At 36.1% G+C, this 20,745-nt stretch overlaps 1 protein-coding gene across 3 annotated transcripts in view; it reads right to left on the reverse strand.

Moving 5' to 3' along the window:
* LOC145662325 (uncharacterized) overlaps positions 1 to 20,745 on the reverse strand; it is a 194,883-nt gene that overhangs the window by 55,292 nt on the left and 118,846 nt on the right. For all 3 annotated transcript variants that reach the window (XM_081727786.1, XM_081727788.1, XM_081727787.1), the window contains exons 3-5: positions 16,960 to 17,070; positions 5,611 to 5,782; positions 3,453 to 3,582 (exon numbers count right to left, since the gene is read on the reverse strand). In XM_081727786.1, coding sequence (XP_081583912.1) covers positions 3,453 to 3,582; positions 5,611 to 5,782; positions 16,960 to 17,070 — 413 coding nt within the window. The remainder of the gene's footprint in view (positions 1 to 3,452; positions 3,583 to 5,610; positions 5,783 to 16,959; positions 17,071 to 20,745) is intronic.

The following is a 20,745-nucleotide window of genomic DNA, read 5'->3' on the forward strand; positions in this document are numbered from 1 at the left end:
AATGAAATTCATTTTATGTTTAATCGATGCCATAATTTTTTCTTCAAATTTCCCGATTAAAAAAAATAACACTGTTACAGAATTAGGCAAACGTTCATGTAATATGGTCTACAGCAGGAATAATAATCTAAAATTTAAAAAAAAAAAAAAAAAAAAAAATTGATAGTAGCAGAAATATCTAATACTTGCAATAGCAGTACGGGTTTTGCTTTTTACTTGGAAATATACCTCTACTATTCATAAAACAGAAATTCCTATACGTAGAATAATTTCCATTGAGTGGAAAGAGACAAATCATTCCAAACATTAGTATTTATTAAATAATGTCTTGTAAAGGAAAAAAAGAACTTTTAAGATTTCATGTTTCTTTAGAATAGAGTAGTAGACAGAAATATATGATGACTGAAAATTGAACTTCTGTCTCTATATTCATATAAAATATGCTAACAAAATATTGACATCATTTCTTTACCCTAAAGCTTCTCTACCCTAAAGAAAATAAAGACTTTTTTTTTTTTTAAATTCAGAACACCATGATAAAAGAAAATGCTATCTATGGTAGCGATATCTTTCTATTGAGAAAGTTTTTGTGAACAACACTCCAGATTTCAGTCAACATTTAATAGAAAAATATGCAGTTCAAAAAGAACGAAAGATGGACTTTCTTTTCAAATAAAAGTATAGTTTATTAGTTAAATATATATATTTTTTTCATTTCGTACATGCATATAAATGCATTTTTTTCACAACGTCCTCATTCATGCATTACAACATATGCAATATAATATTTATTTCTTGTTCACCAACATCGGTATAAAAGTTTTGTATGTAAATAACGTACAAACGTATATGAGAAGTGATTGTTCATTTTATTTTTAAATAAAAGAAAAAATATATAATAAATCAATAACAGTGAATATACTTAAATCAATGCATGATGGGCCTTTCCTGTTCATATTCTCTGAATATTATTTGGAGGAGACTCAAGTACAAGAATTCACCTCTGGTGCATGTGGTCCTGGGTTCGATTTCAGCTTGCACCAAGTGAACTTTGTGGTGGACAAACACTATGTGTGTGGGTTTTCTCGGGGTTCTCGTTTCTTACCACTTTCTTCACTCCACCATTTCATTCATTTCTCATCATCACCGTCTCCTTTAGCCTAGCCAGCATAATCCTGGGACGTAAAACTTAATTTCAAGTGCAAGAGGGAAGAGACGGAAGCAACACTCGCACATACGGACATACAATTGATATTGCAACTGCTGCTTCTGCAGACCACAACTACTACTGAGATATGATATAAGGTTCAGTCAAATGAAAAGGTCCAATTGCAATATCAGGACAACGTGTTGAGGAAGATGTTAGTCCTGTTTGCTGTTTATATCCATATATGTCTAGGCCATAATAAATGTCACATTTGCTGCGCACGGGACTAGTGTGGCACGTTAGCAGAGGTCGGTTACTTATCAATGTTCCTTTCTCTCTCCCACGTAAGACATGGCGTCGTGTTCCACACCAATGGAGGTGCCAGTGACCAACGTTACCAAGGAAGAACAGTGGGGTGTGATATGCTTTCTTTGTGCGGAAAGTGTCCATCCAGTGGACATACACAGGAGAATGCAGGGTGTGTATGGCGCGAAGTGTGTTTCAGACAAAACAGTGCGAAAATGGTGTCAGCGTTTACATGGTGACAGGGAGACACTGACTGATGATGCGCGACCCGGGCAAGTGACGAATCGTATTCCTAATGAGACAGTTGCTGCTACTGACAATTGCATTCAAACTGATAGACGGGTCTCCTTGGATGCCATTAGTGCTCAAGTACAGGTGTTTCATGGCAGTGTTCATGACATTGTGCGCCATAGGCTTGGTTACCGGAAGGCTTGTGCTCAAGGGTCTCCAACTGTTTGTCTGAGGAATAGCGACACAACAGAATCGGAATATCACTGAACCATTTGACGCGATATCAAAACGAGGGTGACGATTTCCTTGGAAAGATCATTCCCGGAGATGATTTCATACGCCCACTTTTTCAACCGGAGTTCAAACGTGAAAGTATGCGGTGGAAGCATGCAGGGTCGCCTAAACAAAGAAAATCCGTTCCACAACATCATCTGGTAAGATGATGGTGACTGTGTTCTTCGACAAGCAAGGGCCTCTACTAGTGGAGTTCCTCTCCAAAGGAGAAACAATAAACGCCAACAAATACTGCGACATTCTCCGTCGGCTGCGGCTAGCAATCAACAATAAACCCCCAGGTAACCTCACAAAACGCATCATTTTATTGCACAACGATGCCCGGCCTCATGTTGCCAAACAAACACAGAATCTTTTGGCGTCGTGGAAGTGGGAAGTGCTAGACCACTTCGCGTACAGTCCTGACTTGAATCCCTGTGATTTCCACGTTTTTGGGCCACTCAAGGCACATCACCGGGGACACTACTATGGATCAGATGAAGAAGTTCAGCAAGCTGTGACAAAGTAGTTCCATACTCAATCCAAAAAGTTATTCTAGGACATTCATAAAGTCGTGTCAAGATGGGATAAATGGCTCAACAGCAATGGTTATTATATATAGCTCTAGCCAGTAATAAAGTCTCCATATGGAAATGTATACGAAAATAGAACCAGAAAATAGTAAAAATATAATTACAAGTACCGAAAAAATACACTATGATTGTTTTCGCTAAATGTTTTATTAGACAGAGAGAAAGAAGTTGAAAAGAAAAAGAAATGAAATCTTTAAGTTTTGCGTCCCACGGTTATGCCGGCTAGATTAAAGAAGGCGGTGATGATGAGAAATGAATGAAATGGTGGAATGAAAGTGGGAGGAAACGGGAGAATTCCAACAAAACCCACGCACACGGTGTTTGTCCACCACAAAGCTCACTTGCTGCGAGCTGGAATCGAACCAAAGACCCTATGCACCAAAGGTGAGCGCTTTATCACTAAGCCATCGCGGCAGCGGAAAGAAGCTGAAAAGGAGAACGAAAAATCAGAGAACATGAGGTTTTGTTATGAACAGTCCAGGTGGACGCGCACTAGAACGTACAGTCACGCAATAATGTTGCTAAGCTGAAAGGAGACAGTTTAGAGGAGGAAAATGAAACTAATAGGATGTGTAGATCAGTAAGAGTAAAGGTGATCGAAGAAATAATAATATATAATAATATATAATATATAATAATATATAATAATAATATATATAATTCATGAAATAATAATATAATAATATAATTTATGAAAATAAAAAATAACAATGCAAATATGGGAAATAACGCTGAAACAAATATAGAATAAAGAGTAAAACTTTCAATAGAAGTTAAATCTCTACAGATATATACAATAAACAAAAAAATATGGGTTGACTGTACATAGAAGATCAGTGTTTACTACTTGACACCAGGAACAATAATTAGAATAAATATGAACTTGCTTCACTTAGACTTACCTGCTTCAACCAAATGGTCCAGTGTAGGAAATCTCTTCTTAACACGAGGACTCATCATACATAAAGTAACGACAAAACACAAATTGGCATAACGAAGGATTGTCCGCCGCATCAAACGACCTCTATCGTCCTTTAAAGTAAACAAATAGCAAAGCGGTCAGTGCAAATAATAATAATAAAAAAGAATCTACTAGAAAACTAATAATTGCAGTTTTAGATGGTAAATAGAAAGGAGAATTATTTTTAAAATGTCGTAATATTTTTTTTCATAAAACAATACAGAATCTGATAAAAATCATATAACAAGCAAAATAAGAAATCTTAATCTATGGAAAAAAAATAGAAGTGACTATATCTGTGATCTAATAACTTTTGAATCACCCGACCGATCTCGACCAAATTTTCAACACAGATGAGGTTCGGGCCTGCAATAGTTTATATCATTTCACTTTGACGAAGCAACTTAGAGGTAGGGAGAGCGATATATATACAAATGATCGAAAATGTCCGATATTAGTATCGAATCCATAGTTTTCGGGGTCGCTAAGATGAACATTGATACTTCTGATGCCGTTTAAATCCAAATCCAGCCTCGCAACTTGGAGGGCAGAGGGGTGATATATAAAAGTGATCGAAAATGTCCGATATCAGAGAGTACTTCAGTACTAGTAAAAAGTGACTGACACTAACGGAACATATTACTAATTTTTCTTATTTTAACCCAACGAAGCAGGTAATTGACGATATTTAAATCTAAAGCATTGTTCGGGACACTGTCACTGACATGAACATAGTACTCAAGTTTTGTGCTAAAAATACTTCACAGATTTGTAATTCAATCGCAGTATGTTTTCTAAAGAATAAAAGGAACAGAAAGACGAAAATCCTGTTGATAAAGACGAGAATCCTCAGAAAACTATATTTCTCCCTTGTATAAGCAATCAATTTGAGCTGAGGTACAACAATCTGCATAGCTTCCTAATAAATCTTATTTCCCTCCGACTTTTCTCACTTATATGGGATAGACATTTGTGATGAGTCTTTTTCATATAGCTCTGTTCCGGGATTCTTCCTCTGTTCGACATTTCTTCCGGAGATCATTTCCTTCTTGGTCTCCCTCTACCTCTCTTTTAATTCATTTCCATCGCCATAACTCTTTTGACCACCCTTTTCATTAGATGGCCACAGCTCTACAGTCTGCTTTCTTGGATCTTCTTAGATACCTCTAAAATCTCGATTGTTCCCCTTACTCTCTCATTCCTCATTCCGTCTCTTCTTGTTATCCTACACATCCACTTTAGAATTCTCATTTCTGTAACCTTCAACCATTTTTCACCTGCTTTTTTTTTATTATTGTCCAAGTTTCTGTTCCGTAAATCATTGCTATCTTAATCACTGTTTTATAAAACATCCCTTTATTCTTTACTGTTATTCTGCGGTTACACACAACTCCACATACTTTCTTCAGCGCTTATCTCTGGTGTGTGGGGTCCTTGATTCGATCCCCGGCCAAGGAAGTTTGTGGTGGACATCGTGTCCGTGGGTATTCTCGGGGTACTCCCATTTCCTCCCACTTCCTCATTCCACCAATTATTCCATCATCATTTGCTTGCTTTAATCATCGTATCTGTTAGCCTAAAGGGTATGATCATAGGACGTTAAACTGAGTGATTTCATTTCTGTAGGTCCACATCTCATATTTAAAGTAACCAAGCACCCAACTAAATTCACTTTTCTTTACTTCTTGAGTCACGCCTTATAGCATTACTGACCATGTGATTTGGAATCTGACGTCCCTTCTTAGCACTAAAGCTATATAAGACGTGAATCTACGACTACACATAGGAACCCAAACTACATGAGCTCCTACCGGGAACTAAACCCTTGTTTTCCAGCCAAAGTCACGTATGCTAACTATATTGCCACGAGAAAGCTTACTGGTTACTTAAGTCTCTTAAGTCAAATGAAGCTGGCCCAGAAACTATCATTCAAGATTAAATTATTGAATGAACTGAAGCAAATTTATATCAATTAAAACTAATTATAATTTATAAACTAAGTAATCGATCTCTTTCTGTTCTAATGAAAGGCTCTTTATAACCATGCAGAATTAAAAGTGATGCCCTAATGGAAAAGAAAACCATCTGGGAATACTTACGTGGCCATGTACCAACGTGCTGACAAACATTGCGAGGCTATCTGGCCATGGAATGCCCATATACTGATCCCACCAACGTTTAATCACAATGGATACATAAAAGCCAAGCACAAAGGAAACTGGAATTAAATCACTGTATTGCTTGCAGTATTTGGCAAGGTTCTCAAAAAACCTACAGAAATAGATAAAAGGAACTCTTTTAGTACAAACACAAAATTACAATGAAATACACATGCTTATTTATTAAAACTAATCATGAAAAAGTGCAGATATATACCTAATGTTTAGTTTAACTCAAGGTTATGTCCAGTGCTATTATAAGTAGTATCATGAATAGTAGGAAAAGAAGAATAATGCTTTATTTTTAAGATGCAGTAAGGGTAAATTAAACACTACTCAAATTCGTGAACGAAAAATTACTAAAGTTATAATGGCAGACAAAGAGACGCACCCACCCTCTATATTAGTCCTGTCTGTTCGAAAAGGTTGAATGGTAGAAGTTCCCCCTCACTGACTTTAATAATCTATAGAGGGTGTTTCAAAACAACACCGACAATGTTTGGGAGGTGATTCTTTACACCAAGATAAGACAAAAAGTATAGATCAATCTGAGTGCAGAAATGCTTCCTTTAGGAGTTATAGGCTGCCGAAAACATGAAAAAATGAACTTTAAACGTCCATAGCTCCAATACTATGGGACCTACCGTAGTCGAGTCACGACTTCACTGAGAAGTTAGTATGTGCTCTATCCAAATATCCAAATTTCAGAATCCTGTGGTACCTCCGCAACAATTTTTATGGAGGTAGTTGATGAGTACTTCAGATTATATACCCGTAGCCAAACGCCCTCGATAAAAATTGTTGCGTGAATACCTTAGGATTCTGAAACATGTATTTTTGGATAGCGCAAATATTAGTTCCTAAGTGAAGTCTTGACCCGACTACGGTAGGTCCCATAGTTTTGTAGTTACGGACCTTTAAAGCTTATTTTCGGCAGCCTATAATTCCGAAAGGAAGCATTTGTGCACCCAGGTTGATCTATACTTTTCGTCTTATCTTGGAGTGAGGAACCAGCTCCGAAGCGTTGTTGGTATTGTTTTGAAACACCCTAAATATTAAAATGCTAGGTTTACATGTTTGTCTCTAATCCTTTCGACAAGGAGATCTCGAAAACACGTCTGTGAAGTTGTCCCGCCCACCAAACGAATTTTTCTTTTTCTTATCTACATCGTTAGTTTATCCTTAGCTTACGTTAGTTTTGCTAAAATTATCGTTAGTTTCGCAAAAATAACGATTTTACTTCTAGAAATAAATGGGCAAGCCAACTTCACGGTTCCCCACCCACAAACGAATTTCAAAAGTTTTTCATATCGCATCGTTAGTTTATCGTTTTAGCAAAACTCACGATAAACTAACAATGTGAGATGGAAATTTATGATAATTCTTTATGGCCGTCTAACTTTACATTTGGTGGGAATCCTTATTTCTCGAATAAAATCGTTATTTTTGCAAAACAAACGTTAATTTAAGCAAAACTAACGATAAACTAACGATATGAGTTGGAATTTTATGAGAAAAAATGAAATGAAATCTGTAAGTTTTACGTCCCACGGTTATGCCGGTTAGGGTAAAGGAGACGGTGATGATGAGAGATGAGTGAAATGGTGGAATGAGGAAAGTGGAAGGAAACGGGAGAACCCCGAGAAAACCCACGAGCACGGTGTTTGTCCACCACAAAGTTCACTTGGCTGGGGCTGAGATCGAACCCCAAGCACCAGAGGAATTTTATGAGAATTCAATATGGGCGGGCTAACTCACAGTTGGCGAGAAACTTTATTTCTCGAATAAAATCGTCATTTTGCGAAACTAACGATACTTTTAGCAAAACTAACGTAAACTAACGATAAACTAACGATGAGATATGAAAAACTTTTGAAATTCGTTTGTGGGTGGGGAACCGTAAAGTTGGCCTGCCCATTTGTTTCTACAATAAAATCGTTATTTTTGCAAAACACGATAATTTTAGCAAAACTAACGTAAACTAACGATGTAGATAAGAAAAAGAAAAATTCGTTAGGTGGGTGGGACAACTTCACAGACGTCTCGAAAACCACAAGTGCTAGAAACGTGCCAATTTCACTGATCAATTCCAAATTTTGTGTAGATTGTCTAGTTTTAATTGAATATTTTTTTTAAGTGGCCGTTATTTCTTTATTACATTTTTTAGGGATGCACTGGAAGTGTTAAAATTTTAAAAAAGTAAAGCACCATATCCTACGAGTAATACATTCCAACATCACATAGTTGTGTAGAGGGGTTGTATATCTCTCAGGCGTTTGTTTCATGTCCAAATGATGATAAAAAACGAAGGATAACCATTTCCCCAGGCTAATATTAATCTTTATTGTTTGGAAACTTTTGCCAAATAAACACCATATATCACTGACGTTATAATTAATTATGTGTGTGTAATGTATTTGCTTATTACATACTGCATGGAAGAAGAAAGAAAACACTGGTCATACATGAATTAGAAACTCCAACCGGAAGTAGGCTCAAGTCATGCAAACTGTGAGCGATATTGAAAAAAAAAATCTCCCCTTTATGGTACCCTTGCCGATTTTTATCAAGACATCTTTCACTTGTATCTGTAAAGGGATATGTACAGGTGTTGTGAGGAATGACAGGCTATTCATGCTCATATGTGAATGATGAGCTGTGCAGAAAGCTCAGGTTCAGCTAGTTTATATATTAAAATGCTAAGTTTATATGTTTGTGGTCAAGAAAAGTTTATGTTTGTCTCCAATCCTTTCGACAATGAGATCTCGAAAACTACAAATGCTAGAAACGTTCTGTTTTCGCTGGTCGATTCCAAATTTTGTGTAGACAATCTCATTATTGAACTACTGAAACAATAACAATGATACTAGAAGTTACACATCTCGCCGTTAGATGGGAGCAAATATCCTCTAACAATTGACATCTACCAGACGAAATCGAAACTTCTAGTGCGTGATCCCTTTTACTGTCTATCCAAGTTTATTAAAATCGATATAATGAAGAGGACAAACTTCTCAACAAATTAGAAGCAGAAAGTATGAACGAGAGGCATGCTAATTTTTTATTCAGTCTCCTGTTTGTCGGGAAAGTTTTCTATCCTTAATATCATCGTCGCCACAGTGACAAATGAAACGCAAAAGCATTATCAATTCTGTTTGCAGAAATTGATCATAGTCGGCAATAAGTAATTGGTAACGTACTTACTTGTCATCAATGAATTCGGTTTCCTTCTAATTTTTTCAAAAGATATTAAATGACATTCAAAAATCAATTCTTTGTCAATATTCAAGAAGAATGGGAATAAAATCAAAGAACAAAACACAACGATTCAATCATGACCATATTCTTCATTTCATTAGATTTTGAACATAATATGACTTTTCGTTTTATGTACTATTTTAACAACCTTTTCCTTAATGAAATTTCTTTTTGTAAAATACGAACAAAATTACAAGGAGTTTTCGGAAGAAAACTCATCCTTAAAATTAAACTATCCTTTGTAGATGATTTTCCATAAACAATGATATGTTAGGGTTATTAATGAAATATTTGTTTAGAGAATAACAACAAAATCATATGAGTGGTATTTTACAAAATTGTCTTTTTAAAAAATCGCTTCAAGAATAAACTACTCCTTGTGGGTAACTTAATGGAAGTAATTTATTCAACATTATAGACATAATAATGAAATATGACCACAATTTCCTGAGGTGTTTTTGAAAAAGTAGTCTGAGAAGAAACTCATCCCCAAGAGTAAACTATCCCTTGTCAACTTTTTGTAAGGAATAATTAACACAATATTATACAGTTATTAATGAACTATTTATTTGTGAGTTATGAACAAAACTGCGTGAGTCGTGTTTGAGAAACTTGTCCGAAAAACTCCTCTCCGAGAATAAACTACTACTCGTAGATGTTTTCAGGAGAAATAAGTTATGCCATGTTGTCAGGTTATTAATGAAATAGAAGAAAAATTGCATGAGCCGTTTTTGAGAAAATCGTTTGTTCTCGATTCTCCCAGAGAAATTACTTATACCAGATGATGGGATTGTTTTTGAAAAATTGATTTATAAAATATCACAATCGTTTGAGCCGTTTGTTTCATTTTTATTCTTAAATAAACTGCCCTTATTTTAAGGAATAGGAAGAAAATTCGATCCCCCCCCCTCTGGAGAATCACATAAAAACCTTATGTTTAAAAATTGGTTGAGATTCATTGAATGGTATGGCCTCCAGGCGAGTGTACATCAAAATGAACGGACGAAGAGATCTCTTTTTCTGTATCTATGGGCCATGAAACGTAAATGCGTTGAAATCTCGAACTCGATTTTTTTTTCACGACTACTATACTTTCTTCTCTCCTTTCGTCGCTCGAAAGTAAAAATCCTTTTCCGTTCAAGTTATTGGATGGAGTAGCGGATCGTAGGTCATAACAACATTGCAATATTATAAGTCTTACGTGGTGATCGAAATAATTGCTTTAAAATATTCTTGAGCAAATTCTCCACGGTACTTTTTATGATTTATATCACGTACTACTCATGTATGCACACTGCATACGTTTCCAAATATACGATGGGGACTAGATACACGGATTTTCCGTCATTTTCATTTTTCGATCTTTATTTTCAAATCTAATTACCAATAGTGTAATAATAATTTCGGGATTCACGCACGATTCCCCACTTCTGATTTCCGCGAACATTCGTATGAATCGAATACGTTCATAGTTTAGGGATTTCTTAGATTTCGTAGAAGTCTTTAGATACTAGTCTTTAGTTGCATTGTGAACAATGGTACGTACATATACTTACAGTACTACACTACCTGAACCTATGCGCTCTACACAGCGCATCATTCACATATGAGCATGAATCTCCTTGTCATTCCACACAACATTTGTACATGTCCCTTTACAGACACAAATAAAGGACGTCTTGATAAAAATCGGCAAGGGGTGAGCAGTATTTTCTTTCTTCTTGCATGCAGTATGTAATGAGCAAATACATTACACACAGAGTTAATTATAATGTCCTTAAAATGTAATAAAAAAATAAACGGCCATGTTTTTCAAATATTCGGGTCACTGTTACCCGTTAACATATTAACGGATTGATTCTATTGACGAACTCAATCGAAACAATCGCCCTAGCTATCTATTACAAGGAAACACAATTCAAAAATTTGCTCTCATTTTAGAGTTATCGTCTGGAGTAACAGAAGAACTAAATCATCGTTATCCGTTAAGATGTTAACAAATTGACCCCTTCAACAAACTTGGCGAATATAACGACTTTAGTTATCAATTGAGGAAAATAAGATTTAAAAATTCACTTTCTTTCAAGAGTTATTGTGGGACTAACGGACGGGAATAAGTCGCCGTTATCCGTTAATATTGTAACGGATTGACTCTATTAACGAACGCAATCGAAAGAATCACCCTATCTATCTATTATAAAAACAGGATTCAAAAGTTATTTTCGTTTCAGAGTTATCATATGGAGTAAGAGATGGGCTGTCATCGTTACCCATTAACATATTAACAGATAGACTCTATTAACGAACTCAACCGAAAAAATAATCCTATGTATCTATTACAAAAAACAGAATTCAAAAAGTCTTTTCGTTTCAGAGTTATTGTGTCGAATAACGATGGACTAAGCCATCTTTATCCGTTAAGATGTTAATAGATCAATCCCTTCAACAAACTCTGTGGTTTCAAGAGTTATTGTGTGGACTAACGGACGGGCATAATTCATTTACCGGATTGACTCGGCCGTGATAATCATTCTAGCGATCTATTGCGAAAAAAATAAAATAAAATAAAATAAAAGGATGGGGCCACCAGGATAAACTTTTTCGCTCCATTTCCTTCAAATAAATCATGTTGTGCTCCAATTATATCAATTAATTCGAATCCTTTTTTTTTTTTTTTTTCAAATCTTCATTTGAGTTTTTAAAGGTCATTAAAAGAGTTAGCATATCGTATTCAAATTTCAGGGACTTGCCCAATATTGACCACATTTTTCATACAGAATGACGCTGACCTCTTCAGTACAAGTATCAAATATTATGCAAGTTTCTAATATTACGAAGGTCTAGCTTTGGTTAGACTTAGAAAGGGTCAGTGCTAAATAATGTCTACGGAACGGAAAGACATTTTATCTGAATCATTAAGAGATTACACAGATTAGACATTGTAATTTATTTATTTATTTATTTATTAAATGAATTCCCAGATAGAACATAATTTTGCCATTTTACACACAGAAATGTTAACAAACAAAATTAAAGTATCAACACAATAATAATAGCAGTGTCAACAAAGAGTGAAAAAGTCATATTATTTGGAAGTATGCGTTTAATTGATCTGTCGAACACTGGGTAACTCAAAAAAATGTCCACATCAGTTGTTAGATGATTATAATAGTTCGGTATTCTGTGAAAAAGGGACCTCTGTACAATTACCAACCTAGGGCGGGCAAGATGGAATAAGTAGGTGTTCCGGTTTTTTGCACGTAAAGATAGTTAACCATTTTATAAAGAAATTTCAGATCAGAGTTATTTCTGCGTACTTCCGGAGTCTGGATATTAAGATGTCGCAATAGTTCCTCATTGACTAATATTCGAAGTGCGGGAACACGAAAGCGTACTATTTCAATAAAGAAATTAAGAATAGAATCAAGTCTATAGAGATGTGTAGGTGCGGAAATAGCCCGCATGGAGGGCAGTATTCGATCTTGGGCACTATTAGAGATTTATAGAATGTTGCTAATGATGCCACAGTGTGTAGTTCAGTGAATCGGTAAACAAGTCCCAGCATACGCATTGATTTCTTAACTATTGAGATGTGGCCAGAGAACATGAGTTTCTAATCAAAGATGACACAAAGATCATCAAGACTAGCAGAATGTGTTACAGGGAAATCGTTAATATAGTATTTGGAGGGAACAAGAGACTTTTCGAAGTAACTGTAATAATGTCACATTTCCTGCGGTTAAGTTTCAATTGCCAAATTTCATATCAGTCTACACGGCAATTTATATCTTCCAGTAGGGCTATCGTGTCATGGAAGCACGGTATTTCTCTATATAATTTACAATCGTCTGCAAAAAGGAAAGGCCACTAGGATTAGCTGATAAGTGTGAGTAGTGGTCGTCCATATAGAGGACAAATAGCATAGGCCCAAGTACACTCCCCTTAGGCACCCCCGAGACGGAGGGATGCCTAGACGGAGCGTGTAGACCAGCCTTTAGACTTAATCGTCCTCAATATACACTTTTTTTTTTTAAATCCTAGACCAAAGCAACTTTGTTTAATAGTTCTTCTTGTGCATTCAGGTCATTGTCTAAAAATGGCTAAACAGCTTTTTTTATTTCAAACTCTAATATGGTTCAGTTAACGAAAATTTGATAAACCATACACCTCGTTAAAGGAAGTCCATTTATTTAGAGAATTCCCAATACTACGTTCCACCAGAATCGATGGTACGTGACCTTAATGAAGAGTTCATCTTGTAATCTCTTCAAATGGCATTTTCTCCCAAAAAATCTTGAAAAACAAAGACTTCAAGTGACCTATATTTTCAGGATCAATACAAAGCGGGTGCCAGCCAGAACTAGTATATTCACATGAGATTTGGAAGTTCTATCTTGAAGATGTTCACTGGTGTGGGTATCATGATTTTATTTAACTTATGCTATAGTACATCTTGTATTTGTTTGTGTATTTTTTCTACATATACTATATTTTTCTCTGAATATTTCTAGCATAAACTAAAATTAATATTAGAAATAAGTAATGTGCCTGTATATATACTACATTCTTACATTCATACTTACTTACATTCAATGTATGCGAATTACTTACATTCAATACGTGTGAATTAGATAGTTAATACTGGGGAGGGAATAAAATTAGGATCAACAGAAATATACAGGGTGGTCTGGAAGTGGGCGTACCCCCTTTAGTTTAGTTACCTTGAAGTCTTAAAAGTTTTAAAAGTCATAAACATCGGTATGATAACCATCCATGTCGTAACACAGCTGAATTCAGCGCCAAGTTCTCGCAGACGGAAATACTCCGGAGTCACGAAGATGAAGGCGTGTTCCATGGCTGCTCGTAATTCCTGCGTTGTGTGATATCGAGTGTTTCTTACTTGTTGCTTTATGAAACCCCAGAGGGCATTGTCTAGTGTCGCCATATCGGAACTTCTTGGAGGCCAGGCAAAGGGAGCTTGTGAAGATGCACAACCTCTTCTAATCCACCAGCCAGGAAAGTCTGATTCAGGTAATTGCGCACGTGAATCGCGAAGTGCGCTGGTGCTCCATCCTGCTGTATCACAACAGTGTCTTTGATACCATTTTCTTCCAGTTGAAGCACCAACCACTCATTAAGCATCTTCAGGTAAGACTGTCCATTAACATTTTCTTCGAAGAAGTAAGGCCCAAAAATGTGTGTTGCACTCATTCCAGCCCACACCATCACGTGTGATGGATTTCTCTCCATCTCGTAAAACCGGGGGTTTTCCTTACACCACATTATAACGTTCCGAGAATGCATACTCCGGTAGATAGCACACTCGTCTCTGAAGAGAACTGCACTACGGGATCGTTTGAAAGGGAACGCCTTAAGGAGAGTTCTGCATGCCTCTTGCCACGCATTCATGTCGGCGTCACTCAGTTCATTCACGTGCATTGGATGGCAAACCTTCAATTTTAGATCTTTCATGTGCCTCATCAAAGTGGTCCGAGGAATACCAAGCTCCGAAGACCTTTTACGTAATGTGATTTCATCTGGAGAAAAAAAAATCTTCACCAGGGCAATGCCCTGACCCACAGCTCTGCAATTAGCATGGTCGAAACTGTCGAATTACACTATGAATTGCTACCTTAACTACCATATCCTCCAGACTTAGTCCCCTCTGACTTCTTCTCTTCAGAGACTTAAAGATTTGCATCTGACGAAGGGATAATGCTTAGGAGAAATGCCAATTTTGACAAATCTTATTTTTTGGAACGTATTAAAATGTTAATCAAAGAAAATGTATCGAGTTTAAAAGAAGTTTATGTCGAAAAACAAACTGATTTTCAGTACGAAACAGTTTTTTTATTTTTATTTTAAAGTGATAGTCTTATCAAACACTTCTCGTAATCTCATCAATATACCAATGGTCTGGCTAATCACTATTTCAGTGAAAATACTGGGATATTTTGTGATGCTCCAGTAAGGCCTGTCCAAGGCACCACGGGGCATAAAATTATTGACTTACGCAATTGATTACTTCAAACTTGCTCAGTTCAAAATGTCGCAAAGTTCTAATACTGATTCAGTACATAGTAAAATACCATATTATCTCTACAAATACTCGTAATAAATAAATGTCACTGTACGCGTTCTCTCATTCCGCCAAGGCTAGTGAAATGTATTTATTTATTTTTGCTAATTTTTATAAATACATAAATGTAGAAATTTAGGCCTAGGAAGGACATTTAGACTATAATTTTACTTTGCTAGTTGAACTGTCATAAGAGAATAATTGTCCGCCGAAATTCCAGTTAATTCCTATGGGAAATTTCCTAACAATAAAAAAAAAAATTCTCTTATGCAATGAGAATTTCCCGTTGTCATACTTGTATTTTCTCCTAGTATACAACCAGAGGGGAACAAGGGAAAGTGAGTGATTTTTTTTAAAAAAAATTAAATAATGAACATAAATGCACTAACTTTCCAACCATCTCGGTACACAAAATGCAAATATATCTTTCACTTGCACGCATTTGGGGAATTCCACTTCCCATCCGGAGGGATGGAAGTCTAATTCAATACGGCAAATACAAAGAGAGACGGATATATATATATATAATATATTTCGAACTGTTAGCTATACTAAGATAGTTAAATATAGCAAAAAATAATTTATTCACTTGTACGAATTTACGAATTTCGTAGATTCCATCCAAAATGGGAAGAAGATATAATTTAACACTGATTAGACCTATATGTTCTTCCTGAACTGTTCGGTATAATGGTACTTAAGATGAAAAATACAGATTTGGTAGAAATTATAACGCATACTTTATTTACTTGCACCAATTTTGGAAAATCCATTTTAAAAGTCATTTGTGCAAACTTTAGAAGTTCCATCCTGAAGGTCACTAGCACAAATTTTAGAAATTCCATCCCAAGGGTATGGGGGAAACGGATACTTAACGGATATTACAAGTTTGTCGTGCATCGTTGGATACGAATGTACAGAATTTGGCATATGGAGGCATTTTTGTTTCTGATAATATAAATTTGTCATTTATTTGTATGCATTGAATGTGAGAGACGCAGAAGGATGAAAGGAGAGGGAATGGTATACGTAGTTCGACCTCGATAAGTCGAATTCCTTGATAACTCGAGTTTTTTTTCACATTCCCTTGCTCTCCATAACTCTCAATGTTAAAATAACCTCTGTAAATGGAATATTTAAAAATTATAACCTCGATCAGTCGAATTGTATCTCCAACGTATCGATTAAATACAGATATAACTTTAAAAAAATGAAATGAAATCTTTGAGTTTTACGTCCCACGGTTATGCCAGTTAGGCTAAAGGAGACGGTGATGATGAGAGATGAATGAAATGGTGGAATGAAGAAAGTGGGAGGAAACGGGAGAACCCCGAGAAAACCCACGCACACGGTGTTTGTCCACCACAAAGTTCACTTGGCGGGGCTGGGATCGAACCCGAGACCCCAAGCACCAGAGGTGAACTCTCTACCACTGAGCCACCGCGGCCTCATAACTTTAAAAAACTTTAAAAATTAAACGATTTTCATAATCATATGTAAAAGCCTCGGTAACTTGAACTTTCTCATCTGTGAACCTCTATGACTCGAATTTTACCTCTAAAAAGTCGAATTTCTCTTGATGTGGCCTCGATAACTCGAAGGTATAGCTCTATGCTTTTACGTAATTGTCATTGTTGCTAATGTGTACCGTAATTACTTATGTCTAGTATATTGTTTTTATTAGCCACTTAGTTGGAACTTTTACAGCTTCATTTTATAAATGTTACTTTTCATGAGGACTCGAAACATCGATATCTCGAATTTTTGTTGTGGCCACATTGATAACTCGAACCTTAATGACTCGAAAACTCGATATCTCGAATTTTTATCTATTCCCTTCAGCTTCGAGTTATTGATGTCCCACTGTAGTTGATAACACGTGTAGGCATTTGCTAGTTCACTTAAAAACACTTACAGATAGAAACAAAACAAAAATAGTGTAATATACTTACTCTCTTCCTTTACCCTCCAGACCAAACCTGTATAAAATGCTGAGACCGAAGTATAATGCGGAATATAAGGCAAGGTTTGGCCATAGAAGTTTGTAAATGCTCCCTCTCCACCTGAAATGAGAGAAATTCCAATTTAGATAACACCTGAAACAAAATCCTATATGATCATTATATGCATATTAAAGGCGTTATACAATGGAGGAGAAAGATTTAAAATACTTACGTCTTGAATACTTTAGGCATAAATATGGTATTTAGACATTACCTACCGTCCTGGAATATCTTTTAGTTGGGGTCACTGATCTTAAAAGTAGTGATATATTAAAGAAAGTGATATTTTAGCCAAGGGTATGTTGAAAATATTTACGAATAGTTTATAAAAATTCAACAGGAAATGACGATAATATTGTATATTCTTGATTTAAGAATTTACTCTTCGTATGATAGCTGTGACAAAGTTGATATGCAAGTTCGTTTACACGTTATTTGCATTTTATAACGGGCAAATGCCGTGACAAAGTTGCTCGTGCAAATATGAAACATTCTGTCTACACTCCCACTTAACCGAATTGCTAGAAATAACTATAATCATGGGCGACTTTTCTTTTAAAATACCGAAAATGAGTACAGTATATGATTTGGTTTAACGTCAATCATTTATTTATCAAAAGTTGATCCTTACGATGCATTGGCTGTACTCAAACGTAGGCTTTTGGTTGAACATCTTAACAGAAAGGGCTGCTACCGCAAGAAACGTTTATCTAATATTAAACAAAAGAAATATTTTTAAAAAAGCTGAATAAAATTCATTTCAGTTTTAAGATAATCATACGTTCCAAACAACGTTTTAATGCTGAAAATATATCAAATACACAATGTTCTACATTAAAAACCTTTATTCGGTTTAACTAAATTTTCGTTCAAGCGAAGCCCCATTGGTCCCATCAATTCGGTTACACAAAATCTGGTATTTCTGAAATTTAGTAATGTTTACTTATTAAGTAAGTAATAACAAAACGGTCCAAAATTACTTGCAACATTCAAAAAATATTCTGAGCATATTCAAGGAACAGTCTCGGAAATCGCAAGACACGTTCTCCTAGAGATCAGAATGAGAATTGCAGGTGTATTGTAGTTTTGTAATATTTGGGATTGGGAATGTCCCTTTTGTACAAATATTTTCCGTTTTTGTGGAAATCAAACACGATAGTGTAGTCGCTTTCCGTTGCCTTCAACACTGAAGGATTTCAGCGACTAAAGCCACTCTGTCCACGTCTAAAATTTGCGTCGAATCACGATTCTAATTGTCGATTTACGCTAATTTGGATAATTGAAGAACTCATGGCTTCTAAGAATTCACTTAGATCAATTTGGGGTAGGTGACCATCTTGAAAGTAGTATATCTTCTACTAGCTCTATATATTTACTTAGGCCTGCCCACCCGGCACACAAATATATCTACGTAAAGTTATAGCATTTTCGTCACTAAATAGCGTTTGTTGGGGAAGATTCGGGTTCAGTTTTTGTGGGTACTAAGTTTAGTTCGAAGAGCTCCCTTATTGCTATAATAGTTGGCATATGTGTCTTTGATGTGGGAAATCTGGGTTCAGTTTTCCGTGGTAGCTCACGTACTTCGGATCTGACGTTAAGAGTCTTCATCCCGGCGAAATTAAAATACCGCTAATTTTACAGTAATTATGTGATATCTTCAAATAGATAAAAGATAATTGAAATATGGAACAAGAGCGCCCTAGACAATATTATTTTGCGTGAGGTACCGTTATCACAAGTCATCTAGTGGCTTTCCGTTTTCAGCTGTTTAGAAACGCGAAAATAAATGCCGATTATCAAAATGGCTCGAAATCGAAAGCAGATAAGTGAGTCGTGATAACGGTTTTTATAACTCATGTAAAATAATATTGTCTAGGGCGCTCTTGTTCCACATTTCGATTATCTTTTATCTATTTGAAGATATCACATAATTACTGTAAAATTAGCGGTATTTTAATTTCGCCGGGATGAAGACTTAAGCTATAGGTCCACGTCAACGTCTCGCTACTGAAAGGGGTGTTAAATCCAAGCACGTCCTATTCGAATCTCACATTAAATTGTATATTTACATCTCACATTGCCTCACTGCTAAAACCGAATGTTAAATTTTAGAAACTAAACCAAATCTGGGTAAAGGTCGCAGACATTTTAGAAACCAAACCAAATCTGGGAAGGAAGCGCCAGCGACTATCGATGAATTTAAACTGCTAACTGGTGAATTGTGATCGCACAGTGAATAAATTGCCTGTTGTAATGTTTTCTCATTAGGTCATGCGTCTTTTCCAGGTTATGTAAGTGTGTCTGTAAATCTTGAACTGTTGTGAATGTTTCTAACGCAATCTTTTGCAAAAAGTTTTTATTTAATCCTAATGATAAATAATTTATTTTCTGTTCCTCGGTGGCCTGAGGCAGAACTTGTCGTATAACTCTCAATTTCCTTAGAAAATATGCATCAATTGACTCATTTTCGCCCTGTTTGACCTGAAAAATTTCAAACTCAGCCCTATAGGGAGGTAATTTTGGTCTACTCAAGTCAACTAATTTAGCTTTTAATTGTTCGTAATTAAGTGAATCCAATTGGTTCTGAGCTTTTAACTGTAACACTGAATCGAGGGCCATATCTTGTAAATAAATCGGTAATAGTTCTTGCTTTTTCTCAGCATTCCAAGAATGCAATAACGCAAGATGATCAAAGAGCAAAAAAATCTATCGGGGTCCTCCGTAACGTGTCCCGAATATTTAGTGAGGTGTGGTATATTGAAAGAAGGGTGTGAATTCTGATCCACATTTGCACCATCCTCCAGAAAAGTATTCTTCCCTTATCTAGTATGAAGCATGCACTAAAATAAAGTCAAGTCTGAGTCACTAATTTCACACTTAAGAAAATCACATACCTTTAAAAAGAGTTCACTTCCAGTTAATAAAAATACTGTCCGGTAGGGGAGTATTCAGATCAAAACTGAGCCGGTCAAAGCCTCGATCATAATTTCTTATCGTCCCATATAGGTTTAGGTAGAGCGTTAATAGAAAAGAGTGTCCGGAATCGACTCCCATACCGGTTTTATTATAAAACTTTTCACTATAAAAGTATTTTTACAAAATACTGTACAAATAATCTCTCTAGTATACAAGGTTAGTTATAGGTAGTCTTTGACCGTAAGGTCGCAGACAGGATCTCTACAGAGCCCCGTAGCAGGTTAAACAGAGGGATATTAAGGATCCAATGCTCTGTAGCAAGCAAAGGCGGGTTAAGTGGCCAACAGAGCCCCGTAGCAGGCTAAGCCAGGAGATAGGATAGGCGTAGTCCCGTGACAGACTAGAGGCCTGGGGTTACGTTACTCCTAATGTTCCGTGGCAAACAGTAGGAGGGTCACCAGAAAACTGGTACAGAATTGCCGTCGTCCAGCCAATTTAAAGGGTTCCTTGGGTAACGGTGGCGCTGCTGCTCCGTGGGAGCGGCTAGAAGCCGTCGTCTGTAGGTGATTGTAGATCCATCTGGCGTGTGGAATTGTTTATACACTACGGCCTACATTACATGGGATATTACAAAATTTTCAAATATCGAAATATTTTCTTGAACAATATCGATATTTTTCGGTATATCAATTCAGTTTCGATATTTTGCCGATACTGTCATTCGATATCCAAATCCGGATATCGCACAGCCGTAAGTCAGCTGTAAGTAACCCTAGCAGACTTTGTAGCCCTAAGTAGAATAATGGACGACACAGTTGG

Source organism: Thermobia domestica, chromosome 10, assembly GCF_964235325.1.
Source record: "Thermobia domestica chromosome 10, izTheDome1.hap1.1, whole genome shotgun sequence".
In the NCBI taxonomy this organism is placed as follows: domain Eukaryota; kingdom Metazoa; phylum Arthropoda; class Insecta; order Zygentoma; family Lepismatidae; genus Thermobia; species Thermobia domestica.